Below are 27226 nucleotides of genomic sequence, written 5' to 3' on the forward strand. Positions count from 1 at the left end.
CACATTGCAACAGAAAAGATAAAAACATAAATGTTGGCAAGTATGGTTTAAGGCTCATGTTCACCTAGCATTTAGCCTAATTAATTAATTCTCTTATGTCATGACTGTCATGCCCTGTTATATATTACGTATGAAGTGACTTACAGCATGACTGTCATGCTCTGTTATATATTACGTATGACGTGACTTAAAGCATGACTGTCATGCCCTGTTATATATTAGTATGAAGTGAGACAGTTAACATGAGGCTGCATGTCATCTAAGTAAAGTAGGCCTTATTCAAAGTAAACTTTGTTATTTGATCAGGAAGTAGTCTGGTTATTCGTCTCCCTGACGAGAATGTCTCAATCCTCTGAACCCAAAGCCAATAGCTATCCACCCTGACAAGGCCGAGGCTGGATCTGCAGTGATGGATGTTTGAGAGCCACGAGCACTACATAACATCATAAGGACTAGTACATAACCTCTTTCTATAGGACTGCGTAACCTCTTTCTATATGACTACATAACCTCATTCACTAAGGTCTATTTAACGTCAGGACCATCACTAGACAATTATGGCTGGGGGGGTTAAGTCTTCCCAAAACAACCACTGATAGCCAGTATTTTGGACAATGCTAACAGAGATGATAGCCAGTCTTATGGACAATGCTAACAGAGACACTGATAGCCAGTCTTTTGGACAATGCTAACAGAGACTATAGCCAGTCTTTTGGACAATGCTAACGGAGACCCAAGCCAGTCTTTTGGACAATGCTAACGGAGACACTAGCCAGTCTTTTGGACAATGCTAACAGAGACAGCAGTCTTTTGGACAATGCTAAGAGACACTAGCCAGTCTTTTGGACAAGGCTAACAGAGACAGCAGTCTTTTGGACAATGCTAACAGAGACACTGATAGCCAGTATTTTGGACAATGCTAACAGAGACATGTCCCAGATAGCAAGCATAGTTGGCCCGATTCTGGCTGAGTGCTGGCAATGTCGGCTGAGGTCCGAGTCGGCTGAAGCCCAGTAAACTCTGTCGGCGGAGTTTCAAGTCGGCTGAGGCACTGTCCCCTTGAATGGGCCGATACTGACAAGCAGTAGTTGGGCTGGTTACTGTATTTCTTATTTGGCCCGATTGTGGTTCGATGGGCTACTGCCAGTGTTCGAAGCAATTTCGGCAGACGGATTTCATACAGTGTGTGGCCCGATACTTCAGGAAGGGTGGGTCCTGTCCTGGTCATGTAGCTGATAAAAATCAGTAGGCATATTTTAAGGTCATTTTGTGTTTTGTACTGGGGTTTTTTGGGGTTAATCATGTTGAACACATACTAGGCCCCTTCATTAGCCTACTAATTGTGGCTATAACTAATTTAAATGTACACCTCTGAATCCAGGCAACACTGACCAGAGACCTGCAATCCTTTGGATGAAGAAGGCTACATTTGTGAACCATTTCTTGTGTTAGTTAAACAGGAGACATGAAGAGTTCTTGGTAAGTTGTACATTGATTTAATAGAATTTGTAATACATTTTTGTTTAGATGAGCCAAATAATAGGAATCAGCTTTCATCTAGGCCTGTGTTTTTTGACGTGTAATTTTTAGATGCTTTTGGTTTGCCTCATCCATTATGTCGGAAAAGAACAGGAGTGGGGAATGCACTGTTGACTGCATGGCCAACTGGAGCACCCACAAGGCTCTTGTGAAGGAAGTCAACAAGCTCTTGTGCTTCAGGTGTGTATACAGTATGTGTTGACAAATATCTCTTGCGCTTGGTAATTGTCATTGGTAATAAATTATAATTTAACAACCACACAATGTCTTGTTTGCCCAAAATAACTACCAGGGAGGTGTTACCAAGACAGCTGCAGAGTCGCAAGACTTTAGTAATATTTTGTCAGACAGTAAAGGATAAATAGTTTAATGTTTTTTCCCCCTGCTAAGATTACATGCTGTCCATGCATCTCAAATTGAGAAGGATGGATGGAAAGAACTCTTTGACCAACCCCCAACTGAGAGAGCTGAGGTGGCTATCAGTAAGTATATTTGAGTGGACAAATAGAACTTCTCTGACAAATGACATGTTGAAATCTTGCTTTAGACCTCATAATGATCTTGTAATATATGTTCTTCTACACCTTAATGCAGTTTGGAGACCCCCTGCTGCTGGTGCTGCTGAAACAGGTGGAGGCAGCAGCGAAGCGGAACAGAAAGAGAAGGCAGGTGGCAAAGGCCACGTAAACCTCCACAGCTACGCAGATGAGACCCAATTGTATGCAGGTGGCAAAGGCCACGTAAACCTCCACAGCTACGCAGATGATACCCAATTGGCAAATGCAGTAAACCTCCACAAGGCAGATGAGACCCACGCAGGTGGCAAAAGAACCTCCACAGCTACGCAGATGATACCCAATTGTATGCAGGTGGCAAAGGCCACGTAAACTTCCACAGCTACGCAGATGATACCCAATTGTATGCAGGTGGCAAAGGCCACGTAAACCTCCACAGCTACGCAGATGAGACCCAATTGTATATCTCTGTGGAGCCAACTAACCCAGATGGCCTTTGCTCCCTCACTGCATGCCTAACCTCCATTAATCAGTGGATGAGCAAAAACTTTTTGAAACTAAATGATGACAAAACAGAGGTACTTCTGGTTGGACCAAAACTAAAGCGAGATATTATTCTTAGTAATCTGGGGAACTTGGCACACCAGGTCAAACCAAAAGTAACAAGGCTCGGTGTCATCCTAGATACAGAGTTAAGTTTTAAGCCCCATATCAGTAAAGTTACTCAGACAGCCTATTTCCACTTGAGAAACATTGCCAAAGTGCGGCCCTTCTTAACTCAACAAGATGCAGAAAAACTAATTTCGCCTTTATCACTAGCAGGTTAGACTACTGCAATGCACTTTTCACTGGTCTTCCCAAAAACATCTAAAGAAATTGGCACTCATACAGAACTCTGCGGCTAGACTTTTAACTAAGACTAAGAAGAGAGAACACATCACCCCTGTGTTGGCTGAACTGCACTGGCTCCCTATTTCCTATAGAATTGATTTTAAGGTTATGTTAATTACTTACAAAGCTCTGAATGGCATAGCACCTTCATATATCTCTGAGCTTTTAATATCTTATCAACCACAAAGGAAACTTAGATCATCTAATTCTAATCTTTTAATCGCATTACCCAAAGTGCTCCACAAAGTGGAGAAGCTGCGTTATCCATTATGCCCCCAAACTATGGAACACCCTGCCTCTGTACATCAAGCAGGCGAGTTCAGTAAATATTTTAAAAAGATCTGAAAACATACCTGTACAGGAAAGCTTTTAGTTAACTCATCTTATCCTGTAGACTACATTTTCAGATTATTCTACATCTGCTACTATTGGGGGCTTAGCCTGCCAGAAACAGATGGGCTCCTCTATTAAGTCAGGTTCTGCTCAAGGTTTCTTCCTGGAATATGGGAGTTTTTCCTTGCCACAGTTGCCATATGGCGTGCTTGTGGGGGTAAGAGGGTTAAGGCTGCCAGTCTTATGAAGTCATTTTCTATATTTTTTGATATGTTGCTGAGTAAAACATAAACAGCAAAGAAAAGTGATTGATAATGACTGACTGACTATTATTGTGTTACATGCTTCAAATGTAAAGCACTTTGAGCTGCATTCTGTGTATGAAAGGTGCTATACAAATAAAGCTTTATTATTATTATTATTATTATTATTATAAGGCTGCTGCTGTTGAAAAATACTTTGAGAGTGAGTGTGTGTGTGTGTGTGTGTGTGTGTGTGCGTGTCTGTAGCTGAGTAGGTCATGGTACATGGTACAAAAATACAGAATTTAAAGCACTAACACTACACTTAACTCAACCCACAACTACTGACAATGGAATAACTCTTTTAGAGAAAAGTGTGTGTATGTGAGTGAGGGAGAGAGAGAGAATATTTCTGTAAATGTTTAACTATGTTTCTTTGAATCATTATATAATTTTAAAATGTTTATTTTTAATGAAAGATGTAGATTTTTGTAGATAAAAGTAGCTTGTATATTTTAACTGGTTAAACTTAACTAAGCTTGTATAATGTTTGTTTTATTTGCAAGGTTGTGTTTGGTAAACTTGTTAATAAAAGTAGCTTGTGCTTTTAATTACTAGTTCTGGATTTCTGTTTATCTTCAAGTACTTTTGGTAGTTAATAGGCCACATGTGGCCCGGGGACCCAGCCGACATTCAGACAACACTCAGTCAGATTAGTTTTATAGTGTGTGGGCCAGTACAGGCCCGGGGACCAAGCCGGCATTCAGCCAACACTCAGTCAGATCAGTTTTATAGTGTGTGGGCCAGTACAGGCCCAGGGACCAAGCCGACACTCAGCCAACACTCAGCATATCAGCTTTATAGTGTGTGGGCCAGTACAGGCCCGGGGACCCAGCCGACACTCAGCCAACACTCAATAAGTCATTTTACTGTGTGTGGGCCACACCTGCAAATTCACACAGCAAATTCACACAGTGTCAGTTATCAGTGACTGGGCCATTTTTGGGCCGGGGACCAAGCCAGAAGTGGGCCAACACTCACACTACCCTGAAGCAAGGTAGTGGGCCAGAGGTGGGCCGGTCAAATTTTGCTATGTGGGACTTAGCCAGTCTTTTGGACAATGCTAACGGAGACACAAGCCAGTCTTTTGGACAATGCTAACGGAGACACTAGCCAGTCTTTTGGACAATGCTAACAGAGACAGCAGTCTTTTGGACAATGCTTACGGAGACACTGATAGCCAGTCTTTTGGACAATGTTAGTGAGACACTGATGGCTTAAAACTAAGGCCTGTTTATAAGATGGGCATGCTGGTATAGTCACCACCATGATATGAGCAACAGCATCAGCCAGGCAGATGGCCTTGCCCGCAGTTGTTCTCTCTTTCTCGATCTATCTTCTCTCCCCCCCCCCCTCTGCAGGAAACTCGAGCTGGCCACTCGGGGTTGGCACGGACACGCCCACTCACGGGCACTGTCTTCTCACCACGAGCATGCACGCTTGGATCACTTTAGCACGCGCACACGCCCTGAGGTTGAAGACGGATCCGCGTTCACGTACGGAATCCGTTTACATACACACTCACTCTCGCTAGAGAGAGGGGCCCGCGCACGACTCCTCTTCCACTGTCAGCGAAGCGAACCCTCCAAAGAAACCGCGTTCATCCCGCTGCTAGTAAGTCTGCATTCCGTCTGCGAGACACACCGGGACCCCCTCCCCGCCGTAGCTACCGAAAACAGGCCGTCGCCGTAGAGCAGCATGGCGGATTCCAGCAGCAGTGCGGCTGCGGCCGGAGCCGCAGGCTCGAATAACAGCGCCACCGGGGCCGGTGGAGCGGTCGCGCCCGGGGAAGCGACGGGAGCCGCTGGATCCAAGCCTGGCCTGGAGTCGGTGAAAGGACAGAATTTCGATGTTGGCCCCCGCTACACCGACCTCCTGTACATCGGGGAAGGGGCCTACGGGATGGTCTGGTAAGCGGGGAAATGGTGTTTGTGTTTGTTCACATCTTGAAAATCGCAGATCTGTCTGTCGAACTAAAAAGGTGTTGGCTGGTTAGCAGCCTATCCAGGCTTAAAGACGGAAGACGCGGATGTAAACATTAGCAAAGGGCCTTATGCTCGTTATTTCGCAACCTCATGGAGCATCTTCCCAAAGGGTTGTTGCTGTACTCGGTGTCATGTAAACAGCAACAGATTGCAAGGAAAGCATCCATTAAATGCTAGCGAAAATAGCTAGCTGGCCACCGAACTGTCATGTTGATGCCTGTCCGCTAACTAGCTCACTAAGTTAGCTGGTTCGCACACGGACCGAATCCCCGTTTTCATCTTGCCCGTTCGTCCACCGTGGTGATCGGATCTCGCCATACCGTTTTAAGTGGCAGGGAAATGTGTATGTGTAAACAAGTGACTGATTGATTTGGCCATTGCCTGCATGCTAAGGTGCTAACTAGTAGTAATGCTCATGTTACTCCACGGCTAAATAGGCGTGGTTAAGAGGTTGCCAAATTATTTTTTGATACAGGAAGTGTTTGAGTTTACTGCGCAGCAGCGTTCGGTCCACAGAACCCTGCCTAGTGTCTCTCCTCGCGCGCACTCTCGGCGGTGTTTATAAATATTTGTGTCGTTCGTAGATAGAATGTGGTGGTTATCAACTGGACACGTTCTTTCGCCACAGGAAGTTGGTTAATTCTCCTTGCTTGCACAACTGCGCAAGGATGAAGCTCAAGTCAGTTTGTGGTGCAATAAGATCAGCTATTAATCTGAAACCTTTTGTGTCGGGGCCTGTGGGTTTATGCTCGCCTGCTAGTCATCTATGCAATTCCTTCATGATTGGTTGCCTGCACGTAATAACCCTAACACACACACACACACACACGTCTCGTCACTTGAAATCTACATGTAACCACACCAAACGTTGCTGCTTTATACAGCTGTAGAAATGATTTTAGTTTTATGTAATTTTTGGAGATGTTTGGCTGTTTGTTTCCACAGGTCTTTGTGTTTGTGTATGTGCACGTGTGACAAACGGAACAGACCGAGGTTTGTTCTAGAATGGGTCATTTCAGGGAGATTTCTGACAATTACTCTTTGGTTCAACAATCACCATACAGAGGATATAGTCCTCCCTTCACCACCCCTCTCTCTCTCTCCCTCTTGCCCTCTCTCTCTCTCCCTCTCCCTCTTGCCCTCTCTCTCTCTTGCCCTCTCTCTAGCTCTTTCTCTCTCTCTCTCTCCCCCTCTCTCTAGCTCTTTCTCTCTCTCTCTCTCTCTCTCTCTCTCTCTCTCTCTCTCTCTCTCTCTCTCTCTCTCTCTCTCTCTCTCTCTCTCTCTCTCTTGCCCTCTGTCTCTCTTTCTCCCCCCCCCTCTCTCTGTGTAGGTATGTAAGGCATGGCAGTGAGTGGGGATAATACAGAGGCCTATTCAGATTCTACACCCTGACCCTCATCTGTGTGTGTGTGTGTGTGTGTGTCTGGGGGACCATAAGTGCACCATAAGAAGTCTCAGTAGTGGGTGGAACAGTGATGTAACCTGACCACTCCTCCTGTACCTTGCCCTACACACACACACACACACACACACACACACACCTACCCTTCCCCAAGGCGTCACTAATAAACACAGTCATCTCCCCCTTCCTCACATGAAGCTTGACGATCAGGCCATTCGATCACCATACACACACACACACACACACCCATAAACACTCACACTCACACACAAACACACACACTAAGCTAAGAGGTGGTGTTTGTGTGTTTCAGCTCGGCGTTTGATAACGTGAATAAGATCCGGGTGGCCATTAAGAAGATCAGCCCGTTCGAGCACCAGACCTACTGTCAACGCACCCTACGCGAGATCAAGATTCTCCTCCGCTTCCGCCACGAGAACATCATCGGCATCAACGACATCCTACGCGCCCGCCGCATCGACTACATGAGAGATGTGTATCCTTAACGCTCCACCTGTGTGTGTGGGTGTGTGTGTCCTTCACTTTGGAAGGGAAAAGAATATATAGTTGTGTACAAGTGTACATGATTCTCTACAGCGCCTCTTAATGGACTAAATAGGAAGTACACCCACCGTTAGTGTCATGTTGACAAACATGTCTTAGCTTCTGGTAACAAAATAACAAATGTACAAAATCAACAAAAATTGAGCAATAATAATAATAATAATAATAATAATAATAATAATAATAATAATAATAAAAAAACAACTCATCCACATCAGTGAGTTGAGCTAGGATGACCTGTGGGGTGTACTACGAATCTCGATTAGTGGGTTAGCGAGGTATGTTGCGCTCAAAGCTAGGGTATGCTGTGACAGGAAAGTGGATCTGTTTTAGTGTCGCTGTATCACCATGGCATCTTATGCTGTCAACCAAACCTGGTCGGGAGGAGGTTATGTGCTAAGTTATAGCTCAAATCGTGTAAAACTACCGCACACTGACCAATTAATTATCTTGAAAAACCAAGTTCTCACGTGTAGGATTCTGTCATATATCTTACAGGAGGAGCTCCGCCTCTCCAAACATTTTGGATATCGCAGGCGCTTTAACAGTCTTGTGCGTGCAAATATGCCACTCTGTTATAGAATAGACACAAAAAATGATCGCAGTGTAGATTAAGCTATCGCTCATAAATGCAGAAGTTATTGTTTTTAAATAGAGGCGGTCTTGTGCGTCTCCACGTTTCACAATTGGCAACGTAATCCCAACACCAAGAACGCACACAGATCTGAGCTGAAAGCCTCGTTTGACAAATATATCACATAACTGCTATCGTAGTATCACTTAACGTATACCCCTGAGTCAAGGCTTTGTGTAGCCTAGATATGTCTAACGTGCTTCGTAGTATACCCTGCAGGTGTGATGATGTCATGAAGTAAGCGTCACCTAAGGGTGAACAGCCCTGCTTTTAAAATGCCAAACGGTGTGTAAAGCAGAGAATGTGAAATGAGTTTGGCACGCTTGCGTTTAACTGAGTTTGGCACGCTTGCGTTTAACTGAGTTTGGCACGCTTGCGTTTAACTGAGTTTGGCACGCTTGCGTTTAACTGAGTTTGGCACGCTTGCGTTTAACTGAGTTTGGCACGCTTGCGTTTAACTGAGTTTGGCACGCTTGCGTTTAACTGAGTTTGGCACGCTTGCGTTTAACTGAGTTTGGCACGCTTGCGTTTAAATGCTACAGATGGTGGTGGTGCCAGTGTGGAGGGATTCAGGGAAAAAAACTGTAAACATCAAGTCTATTTGGGTTCTACTGCCATCTAGTGGACAGAAACCGCCTAAGATCCTCTTAGAGGAGCCCAGGACCCTGGTGTTAAGAAATGCAGTGTTTCCCCTAGAACCTAGAACCTTTTCCAGCAGCGTTGCTGTTAGTCGTAGGAAGCTACCACCCCTCCACCCCGAAAGAAAATGTTGAAAAAAAAATTCTCCTTAAATGATGACTGACTTCTGGTGGATTTTGGATTTTGTCGAAAAAAAATTAACAGATTGAGAGTTACAAATATGACATAACCATCAACACAGGCATCTGCTGTGAAAAAAAGTATAATTTACAAACTCAAAGCATGATTATTGCAGGACTTGAACTGGACAGGATTTATTCATGCGAAGCGGCGGTCATATAGGTTTAGTCAGATGTTTTTTTTTTTTCACATGGCCAATTCCGTCAAAAGGATTCCGGTCACTGAAGATCGGGTACCACAGAAACTTGGTGGGCATGTAGCCCCACATGGATAGCATGGAACCATGGTTTTTCGTTTTGATTTGTAGCCCCCCTCCTACATTCGCAGTAATCATACGTATGACACATACTCACACAGTAGACATATGTACGCATGCATGCACATGCACACACACAGGCACATACACAGGCACACACACAAGCACATGCACGCACGCACGCACACACACACACACACACCCACACAAACATAAACATAAACATGTACATGCACACATGCACACAATTAAAGAATTTCTCAGAATTATGAACAGGCAAGATGGGGGTGGGGTTGTATAAAATGTATTTTACATGTGAAATCTATGAACTATCATGTTTTGGTACTTGTTGTCTAGCAGATACCAGTGAGAATTGAGTGTGCATAATGCAATCCAGTGAGACAGTTAGAATCATATACAGCGGGGAAAATAAGTATTGAACACTTGTACAAACACAGTATTGAGCATTTTTTTCAGTAAGTATACTTCCAGTGAGGCTATTTGCATGAAATTTTCACCAGACATTAGTATTAACTTAGGTAATCCACACATATAAAAAAATCCAAACATTAATGTCCATAAGTAGAGTTATGAGCAAAAAAATCTATACGCAGTTAGAGAGTAATTATCCCTCATATCTGTGCAAATTAATATAAGATGGATTAGTACATATTAATGAGCTATAAAAAGGTTTTTCATTACCTAGGTGTCACACAAGAAACATTTCATAATGGGTAAAAGCAAAGAGCTCTTCCAAGACCTTTGCAACATTATTGTTGCAAAACATATCAGTGGAACTGGTTACAGATGCATTTCAAAACTTAAGAATCATCCAGTAAGCAGTATTGGAGCCATTATCTGCAAGTGGAAGGAACATCACTGCATCATCAATCGGCCATGCACAGGATCTCCTCACAATATTTCTGACCAGGAAGTCAGAAGGATAGTCAGAAGTGTAGCCTAAGAGCCAAGGACCACTTGGAGAAAGCTCCAGAAAGACTTGGAGGCAGCAGGTTCAATTGTTACAGAGAAAATCATAGGTAATGCACTCCACCTCATGGCCTCTATGCACACTCACCCCGCATGACTATTACTGAAGAAAAACACGTCGAACTTCGTTGAAAGTTTGCTACACAACATTTGGACAAACCTATGAAATACTGAGAGAGAATGTATTCTGGTCAAGTGAGAAAATATTAACTTTTGGATGTCATACTACCAGAGGCGTCGTTAGCCTATGTTAAAACATTGAGGCTAGAGCACAGAAGTTAAGAGTTCGCGCTTTGTCTGGGGGTTGGGGTTTCTCCCCTGAGATTTAATCGGACTGAGTGAACATGCAATTTTAACCTACTTTGAGAATGAAAAGGAAGGCCAATTGTAATGACTCGCGTCCACGGCATTCTGAATATTTTGATGTTTAAAGACCGTTGTAAGGAGAGCGTCTCTTCTCTGCCAAAGTGCACCACACACACAACACAAAAATATGACATTAAAATAGCCTGTAGAATAAACTTGTCGTCATGCACCTCTGTCAAGTGCACAGGTGTGGCGTTAGATCTCGGGATAAACATTTGGCGTCATCCCTTCAATTAATGGGCTATATGGTGCTTTGAAGCAATGCATTTGGTTGTGTATCACACAAACTTTTGCCCAAAGAAAAGTTCCATTCTGTCAAAATCGCTTCCAACATGCATTGCTTGAAGCCTCAAACGAGGCTGGTTTACCATTCTGCGCATGTGATTCAAATAAAATCACATATATTGAAACTGAGCTGATCGAATGTCCTCCCTGTTGCAGGAGATGATGACACTGTGAGTTTCCACTCTGTCCCTGCTCTGGCCTTTTTTCTCTAAAGAAACTTCTAATATCCATTTGTCCTTCTGTACACTTATTTCAAGGCTAGTTAGTAAAAGCACCAAACAGGCAATGCGTAATAGCGAGAGGATAATTGAAATTGCAACATTTTGCAACAAAATGATTCTAAAACTGCCCAGATCACGCCAGATTTTATGCTGCTAATGCACACAATGGACACACAAAACACAAGTCTCTTCTACGGGCTATTTATTTAATTCACGATTAGAGTTTTTGTTGTTGACGGCCCATAGATCCGGGTTATCCCCAGAGGATCTGGGGCCATAGGCCCACGCCAGGGTCTAATGACGCCACTGCATACTACACACCATATTTGGAGGAGAAATGGCACTGTGCACCCTAAGAATACCATACTAACAGTGAGGTTTGAGGAGGTACCAAGGTGGGGCTGTTTTTCATCTCATAAAGTACTGGCAGATTCTCATATTGGAAGTTTCACAGAGCTTATTTTTCCTAGGAGATTCTTTGCCATCCACCAGGACGAGATGAGTATAGAGACGTGGCTAGACCTTCCAGCAGACAATGATCCAAAGTATCTGTTGTAAAGGAAACTTTAATTGAGTTTCAAGGCCTCATTTTAATCCAATTGAACAATTTTGAAGTTACCATCAGGACGCGGGACCCTGAATCTTCAATAAAGACTATCTGTTTAAAAAGAATACAAATCACACCCGCCAGACACACAATGGCTTTTCCACAAAGTATTTAAGAAATTTTAGTAGGCGTGTTCAATTACTTTTACCTGTGGCATTCCACTTTTACTCATAACTCCACACGCTAATACTAATGTCTGGAGAAATTATGAATAGCCACACTGGCTATACTTACTGAAAAAAACAAGGCTGCTCAATATTTATTTTCATGGACTTATTTTGTGGAAAAATACCGGATCACATGGCGGTCATATTTTGTACCGCTCATGTACATCTAGTTTACATTATTGGTAATTATTACTAACATTATTATTAGAAATTGAAATGAAACAAAAATGAAATGGCACAACACACACAACAGAAAATTATAATTTACAATTAATTACAAAAAATGAAAGCTTACCAGTGAGCTCTTACTATGTAGAATGTATAAACTTCTTTTTCATGTCATTACACTGTACTGGTGCTGTGCAAGTGGAATTGAGTGCCTGTCACTTAAGCGTCGCGGACGCCTGCAGGCTTGCTTGATTCTCACTGTGTTTCATTTATGTTAACTTAGTAGCGTTGTTATGCATCGTGCATAAGGATATGTGGATGAAATAATAATGTTGTCCATGTCATTTGTTAAAATAAACGCTCAAAAACCTGAAAAAACAACTTGAAGAAAATCTATCTTGGATTATAGGAGATATGTGTCCTGTGCACACTCACTCTCATACACAGATTATCTCCTTCAACACACACACACACACATACACAGAGAGGTAGTGTGGCTTTGGTGCTGTGGTATGTGTGTCCTTGACCGCGTGTGTGAAGCTACATCGTGCAGGACCTGATGGAAACTGACCTGTACAAACTCCTGAAGACGCAGCAGCTGAGCAACGACCACATCTGCTACTTCCTGTACCAGATCCTGCGCGGCCTGAAGTACATCCACTCGGCCAACGTCCTACACCGCGACCTCAAGCCCTCCAACCTGCTCATCAACACCACCTGCGACCTCAAGGTACACACACACGCACATACACATACATACTCACACGCACGCACGCACATACATACATACATACACACACACGCACACACACATACATACTCATATACACACATACATACATACATACATACATACATACATACATACATACTCTCATACACACGCACATACATACATACATACATACATACATACATACATACTCTCATACACACGCACATACATACATACACTCATACTATGCACATACACACACACACTCATACATACACTCATACACACAGCTGCTCATCAATACCACCTGTGACCTCAAGGTAACACACACACACACGCGCTCATACATACATACATACACACACCTGCTCATCAACACCTGCACCCTGGCAACACACACACACGCATACATACACATACACATACACCGCACATACATACACACACACACACACACGCACACACGCTCATACATACACACACACATATACACACACACACACGCTCATACATACATACATACATACGCACACAAACACACACACGCTATATATACACACACATACACACGCACACATACGCTATATACATAAGCATACAGTTGCTATATATATATACATACATATATATACGCACACACGTTTGTTTACGCACATACGCATATACATACATACATGCATACACGTTTACACACACACGCTATATACACACATACGCACACACGCTATACACGCACACATGCTTCAGACGTACACACGCTATGTATACACACACGCATACACACTGTATATATATATACATATACACACATATACGCTATATATACATATACATACGCTATATATATACACATACACACACACACATGCCATATATATATATATACATCACACACACACACACACTCTACATACATACGCACACACGTTCACACACACACAGCACACACAATTTCACATACACGCATACGCCATACACACGCATACACACATGCTCATACATATACATACACGCACATACACTATACACATACATCATATAAATTACATACATACACACACACGCACACACACATACATACATACATACATACATACATACATACTCTCATACACACGCACATACATACATACATACTCTCATACACACGCACATACATACATACATACATACATACTCTCATACACACGCACATACATACATACACTCATACTATGCACATACACACACACACTCATACATACACTCATACACACAGCTGCTCATCAATACCACCTGTGACCTCAAGGTAACACACACACACACGCGCTCATACATACATACATACACACACCTGCTCATCAATACCACCTGTGACCTCAAGGTAACACACACACACGCTCATACATACACACATACACTCATACACCGCACATACATACACACACACACACACACGCACACACGCTCATACATACACACATATATATATTACACACGCTTATATATATATATACATACAAGACACAAACACACACACGCTCATACATACACACACACATACACACGCACACACACACACGCTCATACATACATACATACATACATACATACATACATACATACATACGCACACACGTTCATACGCACACACGCACATACATACATACATACGCACACACGTTCATACGCACACACGCTCATACATACACACACACACACACGCTCATACACACGCACACACGTTCAGACGCACACACGCTCATGCATACACACACACGCACACACACTCGTACATACATACACACATACACACACATACACGCTCATACATACATATACACACACGCTCATACATACATACACACACATACACACACACACACACACGCTCATACATACATACATACACACACACACACACACACACATTTATATATATATATTTATTGACACATATCGCTACATACATACTTATATATATACACATATCGCTATATACACACACATACATATGTTTATATATATATATATATATCATATATATACATCTCTATATATTATTAATATAATAATTATAATTATATATATATTATTAATATTATCGTAAGATGCTTATATATATATATATATATATATATATATACACATACACACACACACACGCTTATATATATATATATACATACACATGATACACATACGCTATATATATATACACACATACACGCTTATATATATATATATATACATATATACTTATATATATATATATATATATATATATATATATACATACACACACTCTATACATACATACACACACGCCATACATACATATATATATATACATACACACATTAATATTATCATTATATATACATATTAATATCGCTTATATATATATATATAATATTAATATTATCATATTATATATATATATATTATACACATATTATTAATTTATTTATATATATATATATATATATATATATATACACACTTCATATATACACACACACATCTATATATTCATATATATATATTATTATTATTATTAATGCTATTATACATATATATACATACACTCTATACATACATATATATATATACATACACACGTGATATACACACACACACTTCATATCTAGACATACACACACACACACACACGCTATATATATATATATATATATATATATACACATACACGCTATATATATATATATATATATATACACACACACACATCATATATATATATATATATATATATATATATACACTATAAGTATATACACACACATTAATTTTACATATTCATACATATAATACACACACGCCATATATACATACATACATACACACACACACACACGCCTATATATATATATATATATATATATATATATACACACACACGCTATACATACATATATATATCTATATATACACACATACACACATGCTCTGTATATACATACATACATATATACACACACACACGCTCATACATACATACACACACGCTCATACATACATACATACACACACACACTCATACATACATACATACATACATACACACACTCATACATACACACACACACTAAGGTTATCACATACACACACACACACTATATACATACATATACACACTTCATATACACACACACACTATATATTCAGATATATACACACACACATACACGCTATATATATATATATATATATATACATACACACATTATATATACACACACATTTATATATATATATATATATATATATATATATATATATACATATATTTATATATATATATATATATAAGTATATATATATACACATTTATATATATATACATAATACTCTATAAGTATTCATATATACACACACACACACGCTTATATATATATATATATATATATATACACACATACACACGTATATATATATATATATATATATATATATACATACACACATACGTTTATATATATATATATATACATACACACGCTATACATACATACACGCTATATATATATATACATACACACACACACACACACATACACATACGCTATATATACATATATATATACACATACACACACACACACACACACACCACACTCATACACACACACACATACATACACACACTTATACATACATACACACACACACACACTCATACACCCACACACCATACTAGGGATGGAAAATTAACCACCTCCACCTTTGAAATGCGGTAGTTTTTGTATACCAAGGGTGAATTTGCACAATTTACCAGCCACTGTGGCGTGGTAGAGCTACCAACATGCTACAAATTGTCAGATCCGGCTCACTTTCTACATACTTATTGACGGTAAGTTAAAAATAAGAAAGTGTCTGTAGGGATCATGTAGCCTAACGCTACTTCAGCCTATAAGGGTAAATCCTGCCGGATTTGAAGTTCCACAACTGTGAGTGAGCCGCCACCGCAGCATAGCCTATAGGCACTGGTGCAGCCTTAATTTCACTTCACTACCATTAAGAAACTGTCACTATGCTTTCTATGTGCCACTGCTAGATTATTTCCAGGATGATTGCATAGACATAAATCTAGTGAGATCTGTGGATTCATGCTATATCTTCACAGGCTAATATTCTCACCTAAATAGTTCTCTTTGAATTGGCTCCGTGATAGCTATTTTTAACTGCCCGCTACACGCCACACAAGGCTATTTAGACCTATGAGGCAGACAGACTGACATCTCCACACCCATTCGGCCGTGGGTGGAATATCCCACAAACTTTTCTATATTCAAGGAATTACAAACCGATATCAGAATAAACAGCAGAACTTACCGAACACAAAGGTGTAAAGCATTCCCTTATACAAGTTATAGCCGCCCAGAGTAATCCCGTTCTGAAATTGAAGCAAATGTCTACACGGGTTCCAACTTTGGGCTTTGTCATACATTTATAAGGCCAAATACAAAATAAATGGTAACAATATCGGGCTTTACATAACTGTACAACCAGAGTTTTTCAGTGTAGTTTCACAAAAATGCTAAGCATGCATATTATGTTTCTAAAGATGAGCTGTGCTTAAATTATCTAGTGCATGATTTCATAAAGGGCCAATAGAAAATAAATGCTAAATGTTAAATATAGCCTTGATACCTGTAAATATTTAAATCAGATGATGTACACTATAGTTAGATCAAGTTGGAGGGTTGGATTATAGGATGCTCCAGAACTCACAGAAACGGAGTCTTAAAGGAGCCACACCACTTTTATGACAAGACACTATAGCATATGAATGTGGTTCTATTGACCTTTTAGTTTTGTTGCTACTGTGCTTGGAGGACAGCTGGTAGGTTTAGGGCAAAACTCAGCACATTTTAGTCGTATTGCAATAATGCTGATTACCGTGATCATTTTGGGTAGCCTACTATTATCATGATATCACATTTTCATGCCGTTTCTCTAGTGGCTGGTAAAAAAGTAGAGTGGCTGGTAGATTTTGGAATCCACCAGCCACAGTGGCAGGTAGAAAAAATATTTAATTTCCATCCCTGACTCATACACACACACACGCGTGCGCGCACGCTCATACATATGCTAATACATACATATACACACGCGTGCGCACTCACACACACACACACACACAAATACACGCACACACTCATACATACACACACATACACGCACGCACGCTCATACATACACTCATACATACATACACACGCGCACATATACACGCACGCACACTCATACATATTCAAATACACACACACACACACACCACCAACTCTCTCTCTCTCTCTGTGTAGATCTGTGACTTCGGCCTGGCAAGGATAGCCGATCCAGAGCATGACCACACTGGCTTCCTGACGGAGTATGTGGCCACACGCTGGTACCGCGCTCCAGAAATCATGCTCAACTCCAAGGTGCACACACACACACACACAAACGCTAGTACCAAGCTTTAGAAATCTTGCTTAACTCCAAGGTACACACACACACTCACTAAAGTATGCCCACATTTAGCATATGCAGTGTCAGTGGTGTGTGTGTGTGTGTGTGTGTATGTGTGCGCAAATACAAAACTGGGACACTTCAAACTCCTGATCCTGATCCGGGATACTGAAGTGCATGTAAAGCGTTTTCATAGAAAACAACCACATTTGAACGTGTGTGTCTGTCTCTCTTTCTTTCCCTCTCTCTCTCTCTCTCTTTCCCTCCCTCCTTCCCTCCCTCCTTCTCTCCCTCTCTCTAATGGTGTTCTAACCGCAGGGCTACACCAAGTCCATTGATATTTGGTCAGTGGGATGCATTCTGGCTGAGATGTTGTCCAACCGACCCATCTTCCCTGGCAAACACTATCTGGACCAACTCAATCACATTCTGGGTAAGGGGCAATTAACTACCTACTAACTACCCCAGCTAAGGGGCAATTAACTAACTATTAAATACCCCAGCTTAATTACATACTGGGTAAGGGGCAATTAGCTACCTACTAACTACCCCAGCTAAGGGGCGATTAACTAACTATTAAAAACCCCAGCTTAATCACATACTGGGTAAGGGGCAAGTGACTAACTACAGTGCTACACTCTGGGGGCTCTTTAATCAGATACTGGGTATAGTTAACTAACTACCCTAGCTTAATCAGATACTGGGTATGGGGTAGTTGACTAACTACCCTAGCTTAATCAGATACTGGGTATGGGGTAGTTGACTAACTACTGTAGCTTAATCAGATACTGGGTATAGTTAACTAACTACCCTAGCTTAATCAGATACTGGGTATGGGGTAGTTAACTAACTACTGTAGCTTAATCAGATACTGGGTATGGGGTAGTTAACTAACTACTGTAGCTTAATCAGATACTGGGTATGGGGTAGTTAACTAACTACTGTAGCTTAATCAGATATTGGGTATAGTTAACTAACTACCCTAGCTTAATCAGATACTGGGTATGGGGTAGTTAACTAACTACCCTAGCTTAATCAGATATTGGGTATGGGGTAGTTAACTAACTACTGTAGCTTAATCAGACACTGGGTATGGGGTAGTTAACTAACTACTGTAGCTTAATCAGAGACTGGGTATAGTTAACTAACTACCCTAGCTTAATCAGATACTGGGTATGGGGTAGTTAACTAACTACCCTAGCTTAATCAGATACTGGATATAGTTAACTAACTACCCTAGCTTAATCAGATACTGGGTATGGGGTAGTTAACTAACTACCCTAGCTTAACCACATACTGAATAAGGGGCAATTAACTAACTGCCCTAGCTTAATCATTTACTATGTAAAGGGCAATTAACTAGTTTTTCCGACTTCCGACTTTTCCAATGTGTGTATGCAGCTGAATTCAGAGATGTGTATGTGTGTTAGGGGTGGGCGATATATATTGTCTGCGATAATATCGTGATTGTTGTTTTAACAATGTGCAAATTGACATTATCGAGTATTTAAATTACTTCATTACAACTGATTCAGAATGCTGGAGCACGCCTGGTCTTCAATCAGCCAAAGAGGACACATGTAACTCCTCTCCTAGTTACTCTCCATTGGCTCCCTATAGTAGCCAGAATTAAATTTAAATCTCACACTTTGGCCTATAGGACATGTAGTCTTGTCATTGTTTTTATATTATTGATTGAATGGACATTATTGTTTTATTATTGCCTTTCCCCTTTTTTACATTGCTTTTTATTAGGCTATTGATTGAATTGATATTATTGTGTATTATAACTATTCTCCTTATTATATTTGACCTACATTCTAATCTGTTCCCTGTTCAATTTTAAATATTATTATGTTGTTTTGTATTTATGTGTCGCTTTGGACAAAGGCGTCTGCTAAATCCATAACCATAACCATAACTTATGGTGAAAAAACACTCGAAATCACGCACTGAAGACTCATACATTCCCAGGAGGTAGGCTATGCGGGAGAAGTGTCACGTGATCACTAGTGGGTCACAATGTTGTCCCACGACGACTTAATGTTTATTTTGTGCAGCGAAAGAGTAGCCTAATTTGGGATTTTTATGCAGCTACTTCTGTTCAAGTAGCATTGATGAGACAGTCAGCTTTTTCCTACACGTATTATATGGAGAGAAAACATTAGCCTTTTATGATTTTAATAGTCAGTTGTAAAACAAATAACCATTCTCATGTAACTCTTTTGTAAATAGACTGAAGTTCGCTTCTAAATATCTACGCTTACAGATTATGCTAACCGCTAGCATCTCTATGGGATTTTCTATATACATTAGCCATAAGCTAACGATTAGTTTCTATTCTGTAACTTGGAATGCTAGCCTAATATGAATTGCTCTAAAACAAAACATAGAAGGAAATAACTGAGATGTAGGCTACTCTGTTGGTTTGCTCTTAGTTTTACAGTGAATCCTATGTAAAGGTTTGAAAGGAACTTCAGCTTCAGACTTTCTCTTGGGGAAACTGTTAGGCCTATTCCATCTTCCCTTATGTAGTTGGCTAGACCATGTCATTGCCACACACACAAGTGGGGCAGAATTGGAAATGTGTCATAGTGGACAATGCATTGGTTGATTTGGTTAAAAAGTCACAGGTTAGGTTATTGGTTATTATTGTAATGATGCTATTCATAAATAATGAGCTGTAAAGTAACTCAGACTTTAACAAAAAATATTTTTTAAAGGATATCGACTAATTATCGTTATCGTCAAAATCACAAAAAATATCGAGATATTATTTTTTGTCCATATAGCCCACCCCTAATGTGTGTGTGTGTGTGTGTGTGTATGTAGCTGAATTCAGAATGTGTGCGTGTATGCAGCCTGAATTCAGAGATGTGTGTGTGTGTATGTGTATGCAGCTGAATTCAGAGATCTGTGTATGTGTGTGTAGCTCAATTCAGAAATGTATGTGTGCGTGTATGCAGCTGAATTCAGGGATGTGTGTGTGTGTGTGTGTGTATGCAGCTGAATTCAGAGGTGTGTGTATGCAGCTGAATTCAGAGATGTGTGTGTGTGTGTATGTGAATGCAGCTGCATTCAGAGATCTGTGTCTGTGTATGTGTGTGTGTATGTAGCTGAATTCAGAGATGTGTGTGTGTGTGTGTATGTATGCAGCTGAATTCAGAGATGTGTGTCTGTGTGTGTGTGTGTGTGTGTAAGCAGCTGAATTCAGAGGTGTGTGTGTGTGTGTAGGGCTGGGACGGTACTGCGATTACCGCAACATCATGGGTCACGCGGACTCTACAAGGGTCTGAGCTCGTCACCACTCATACATCAAAACTTCAAAACTTCAAAACTTCACAGTTCAAAACAGCGACATGTAGGCCTAGGCTAGCCTAGGACCTACCATTGTTACAACCTGACGCAGCCATTAAAACGTGCGATAGCCTACCGTTGTAACATTAGTATAAGCGTCATGAATGTAACAGTTCTAAAATCGTGATAGCCTTGTTGATAAACTGCTTATGTCTGAAGCATTTGGTCCAGTGATCTTTGAAGTTACTGCTGCTGTCTAAAGTTACCACGGTAATTTCTAGCTTTCCGACTGCGGTAAGAAAACATCCATACCATCCCAGCCCTGTGTGTGTATGTAGCTGAATTCAACTAAACTTTTCCCCCCTTTTGATGAGCAGGTTCACTGAAATGAGAACCGAATTCTCCCTACAAATACATTTATATATTTAAAGTCGATTCTTCTGAATATGGGGTGGGGCAAACAGCTCTGTTCTGAATATGGGATGGGATTCTATACCTGACTTCTCTTCTTCATATGTGCGTGTGTGTCTGTGTGTGTGCGTATGTGTGTGCGCGTGCGTGGGCCGTGTGTGTGTGCAGGCATCCTGGGTTCCCCCTCTCAGGAGGACCTGAACTGCATCATCAACATGAAGGCCAGAAACTACCTGCAGTCTCTGCCCCAGAAACCCAAGATCCCCTGGAACAAGCTGTTCCCCAAGGCTGACAACAAGGGTACACACACACACACACACACACACTACCACAAGCCCGACAACAAGGTTACAATTGACGGACGATCAGTGTGTCCATTTAGAACTTCACTAAGGGTCTCAACAGTGTGTATGTTCAAATTGTGTGTGTGCAGTTATACTGCACCTTATTCAGTTCTACTGCACAGTGCAGTTCTTTTAGGCCTAGTACAATACAGTGCAGTACAGTAGTATCTTCATGTCCAAAATAGTGAATTTCTGCAGTAAATTACAGTACAGGCTACTATGCAGTACAATGCAGTTTTTTTTGTGCCCACAATACTGAATTTCCTTCAGAAGAACTACTACTTAAAGTTTCCACAACTTAACATCATATCGACTCACGACATCAGGCTACAGCCGCTATAAATACCGTACGTTCTAACTAGCTAACACATTAAATCAGCTAACAGCAATAACTATAAATACCATACGTTCTAAAGCAATAACTATAAATACCATACGTTCTAACTAGCTAACACATTAAATCAGCTAACAGCAATCACTATAAATACCGTACGTTCTAACTAGCTAACACATTAAATCAGCTAACAGCAATCACTATAAATGCCATACGTTCTAACTAGCTAACACATTAAATCACTATAAATACCATACGTTCTAACTAGCTAACACATTAAATCAGCTAACAGCAATCACTATAAATACCATACGTTCTAACTAGCTAACACATTAAATCAGCTAACAGCAATGTTAACGTTGCTACACTTGGTGAGCTGGTGTTAACAACTGGATGCTTTAGGCTTAGATGTTGAATCATCGTTGACGTGCTGTTGTGGTATACAAGTTCTGCTCTGCAAGCCACAAAATGCAAGTGATAGGAATTAAACGAAGCCTTGAGGCAGAGAATTTGCCTCTATCATTTTGGTAATCGAAATATTCAAGTTAATCGAGTAATCGTTCCTAGTAGTGATGCTACAATTGCGCTGTTGTATTCTGACCTTACTAACACCTGTGTGTGTGTGTGTGTGTGTGTTTGTCGTCCATCAGCTCTGGACTTGCTGGACCGTATGTTGACCTTCAATCCCATCAAGCGCATCACAGTGGAAGATGCGTTGGCCCACCCCTACCTGGAGCAGTACTATGACCCCACTGATGAGGTGTGTGTGTGTGTGTGCGTGCGTGCGTGCGGTTCATATCAGGGATTAGGATCTTTCTAACACTTGTGACTTGTGACGTGTGTGTGTGTTTAGCCGGTGGCTGAGGAGCCCTTCACCTTTAACATGGAGCTGGATGATCTGCCCAAGGAGAAGCTGAAGGAGCTCATCTTTGAGGAGACGGCCCGCTTCCAGGCCAACTACCAGGGTTCCTGAATCCTGAGGTATTTATGCACATGCAGGCCAACTACCAGGGTTCCTGATGGATTTACACACACACACACACACACACACACACACACACACACATATATATATATATATATATATATATATATATATATATATATATATATATATATATATATATATATATATATATATATAATAATAATAATATTTATTTATATAGCACTTTTCAAGCAATGAGCACAAAGTGCTTACAGACAAACACGAAGAGCATTTTTTCTATGCACAAAGTGCAACAAAAGTGCTTCACACACAAGACCCAAACAAACAAAAACAAAACGGAGGCGTAATCGCCAGCTGCACTTCTACACGCGAAACATACAACATGTGAAACATTCAAGATGGAAACAAAAAAACAAACAAAAACAAATAATAAAATAAATAATTAAGACATTTTAAAAAGAAAACTCATGTTAGTCCAGTTGGTTGCATCTAGTTAACCGGGCTGAAGAGTCCAAGGGCAATGATGAAGGCGCACAGCTGTGTCCAACCCGAGGATTTAACGCTTTCCTGGCAGTCTGGAGAGCACTGGAAGCAATGAACAGTCTGAAGTCGAGGTGATCCTACAGATCAGCAACTTGGTGAACATTGACAGCAACCGCTTGTTGTTCAGTGAGATCGCTGTCGCCAGAGTTCTTCAAACTTCCTTCTAACGCTAACGCTAGCCTACTCAATCCAGACTACAGGCAGCAGAGCATGGCAGCTCGCAGGTCAATCCAGTGGTCGCAGCGGAGAAATCCCCTTCCGAGCGCAGCCGCTCACGGATGGAGTACACCAGAGGCCCAGGACAAATGCCAACGCTAGCCATGGCTAGGTCCTCAGCCCAATGGACTTTAACGTTAAGTTAACTTAACGTCACAGCATCAACAGACTTGTCAGCAAATAAAGGAAGAATAACACAATAACTACCCAAAATAACGCAAATAAAGAGAGAATACAACATTTAACTAGACAAAAAATACAAAAAATAAACAGAACATTACATAAAATTACGAACATTACATAAAAACAAACAAAAACATAATGCCAGACGGAGCGGCGTGTCTCGCCAGCGTCCCCGTAACCTAGCAACATACATATAGTACTATACACACTTCCAGGATAACTACCAGGGTTCCTGAGGAATTTACACACGCACACACATTCCACACTCATAATGATAAACACAGGCATACAGGTACCAAGATAACTGCTCATCTATAGACCCTTTCAACAATAAAAACAAAAACAATGCTTGAACGTTCTATTTGGGCCCCAATCTACTTCCTCTGCATTAAGATAACATATGGAATGTTAAAAAGGAAGCCTTGTGGGGCCAACTATGATGCTGATAATGGAACTCTCTTGAAAGGGTCTATAGCCAGTACAATGACCAAGATAACTAGCTCATTTATAGCCATTACAACGACCAAGATAACTAGCTCATCTATACGCTCATCTATAGCCATTACAATGACCAAGATAACTAGCTCATCTATAGTCATTAGACCAAGATAACTAGCTCATCTATAGCCATTACAATGACCAAGCTCATCTATAGCCATTACAACGACCAAGATAACTAGCTCATCTATAGCCATGACAATGACCAAGATAGCTAGCTCATCTATAGCCATTACAATGACCAAGATAGCTAGCTCATCTATAGCCTGACCAAGATGACTAGCTCATCTATAAGCTCATCTATAGCCATTACAACGACCAAGATGACTAGCTCATCTATAAGCTCATCTATAGCCATTACAATGACCAAGATAACTAGCTCATCTATAGCCATTACAATGACCAAGATAACTAGCTCATCTATAACCATTACAACGACCAAGATAACTAGCTCATCTATAGCCATTACAAATAGCCAGTACAAGGACCAAGATCGCTAGCTCATCTATAGCCATTACAATGACCAAGATAGCTAGCTCATCTATAGCCATTACAAATAGCCAGTACAAGGACCAAGATAGCTAGCTCATCTATAGCCATTACAATGACCAAGATAACTAGCTTGTCTCAGATTAACTAGCTGAACAACACAGGTGATCACTTCTGCATGATTTCATGGAGTGCTGAAATGTACACTTAAGTTTACTAATGTGTAAAAAGGCTATCATCATCATAACTATTCCACCTGTGACCTGTGTGTGCATGTTTAAAATTCTGAAGTGCAAAACAGTTTTGGCTACAGCACAGATGTTTTTTTTTTTCAAAGTGCACCACATTGATGCATTTAAATGTTAAAATATACACAATATTCTTACGGGGGAGCATAAGACCCCCCTAGGGGGCGCTGTGTCCCAGTGCAGTTTAGGTACTGCGGTACAAGTCAATATGGGGGCTATTTTGACTGACAGAGGTGACCAAGAAACTAGCAATTCATGTCCAAAAAAGTATTACACCACGATACTCAATATGTTGAGTTCATTTCCCCCCATTGCACCGTCCCCCACGTGCCAAACCCCACTTTAACTGCATGCTCATATGCATGCTCATATATCCTATAACTGCATGCTCATATATCCTATAACTGCATGCTCATATGCATGCTCATATATCCTATAACTGCATGCTCATATATCCTATAACTGCATGCTCATATATCCTATAACTGCATGCTCATATGCATGCTCATATATCCTATAACTGCATGCTCATATATCCTTTAACTGCATGCTCATATATCCTATAACTGCATGCTCATATGCATGCTCATATATCCTATAACTGCATGCTCATATATCCTATAACTGCATGCTCATATGCATGCTCATATATCCTTTAACTGCATGCTCATATATCCTTTAACTGCATGCTCATATGCATGCTCAAATATCCTATAACTGCATGCTCATATATCCTTTAACTTCATGCTCATATATCCTTTAACTGCATGCTCATATGCATGCTCATATATCCTTTAACTTCATGCTCATATATCCTTTAACTTCATGCTCATATATCCTTTAACTGCATGCTCATATGCATGCTCATATATCCTTTAACTGCATGCTCATATGCATGCTCATATATCCTTTAACTGCATGCTCATATGCATGCTCATATATCCTATAACTGCATGCTCATATACATGCTCATATATCCTATAACTTCATGCTCATATATCCTTTAACTTCATGCTCATATATCCTTTAACTTCATGCTCATATATCCTATAACTGCATGCTCATATATCCTTTAACTTCATGCTCATACATCCTATAACTGCATGCTCATATATCCTATCCTACACTAATTTATACTATACACATCTGCACAGGCCATACCAGACAGACATTCAAACTGATGTGCTCCACTGAGACACTGTTGCTTCCTTCCTACAGTGAGAGGCTTCAAGGCTGGGGGGACTCTGTACACACACACACACACACACAGCCTGACACTGTTGTTTTCCTTCCTACAGTGAGGGGCTTCAAGGCTGACATTTCCAACCAAGCTACAGCAACCAGAACCAAGAACCAAGACGCAACTAGAAACCACGCAGACAACAAGACCGAATGGACATGGACAACACACACACACACACACACACACACACACACACACACACACACACACACCTCTGATTCATCTCTTTAGTATTCTTCTGTCAGTCTTTCTGTGCTT

The 27226-nt window shown here is 40.7% G+C and overlaps 1 protein-coding gene and 1 long non-coding RNA gene across 2 annotated transcripts; both read left to right on the plus strand.

Moving 5' to 3' along the window:
- The first annotated feature begins 1386 nt into the window (after nt 1-1386).
- On the plus strand, nt 1387-2260 carry LOC125287550. The gene is made up of 4 exons (XR_007192377.1): nt 1387-1479; nt 1591-1719; nt 1930-2021; nt 2134-2260. It is a non-coding gene; the product is annotated as an uncharacterized LOC125287550 (long non-coding RNA).
- A 2762-nt stretch (nt 2261-5022) lies between these two features.
- Nucleotides 5023-27092, plus strand: mapk3 (mitogen-activated protein kinase 3). The gene is made up of 9 exons (XM_048233426.1): nt 5023-5490; nt 7281-7463; nt 12585-12774; nt 18069-18185; nt 18532-18646; nt 22090-22221; nt 23250-23359; nt 23453-23580; nt 27024-27092. Exons 1-8 carry the CDS (start codon nt 5279-5281, stop codon nt 23570-23572), a joined length of 1179 nt encoding a protein of 392 aa, XP_048089383.1. The 5' UTR covers nt 5023-5278; the 3' UTR covers nt 23573-23580; nt 27024-27092.
- Nucleotides 27093-27226: the final 134 nt, after the last annotated feature.

Source organism: Alosa alosa, chromosome 22, assembly GCF_017589495.1.
Source record: "Alosa alosa isolate M-15738 ecotype Scorff River chromosome 22, AALO_Geno_1.1, whole genome shotgun sequence".
NCBI lineage: Eukaryota > Metazoa > Chordata > Actinopteri > Clupeiformes > Clupeidae > Alosa > Alosa alosa.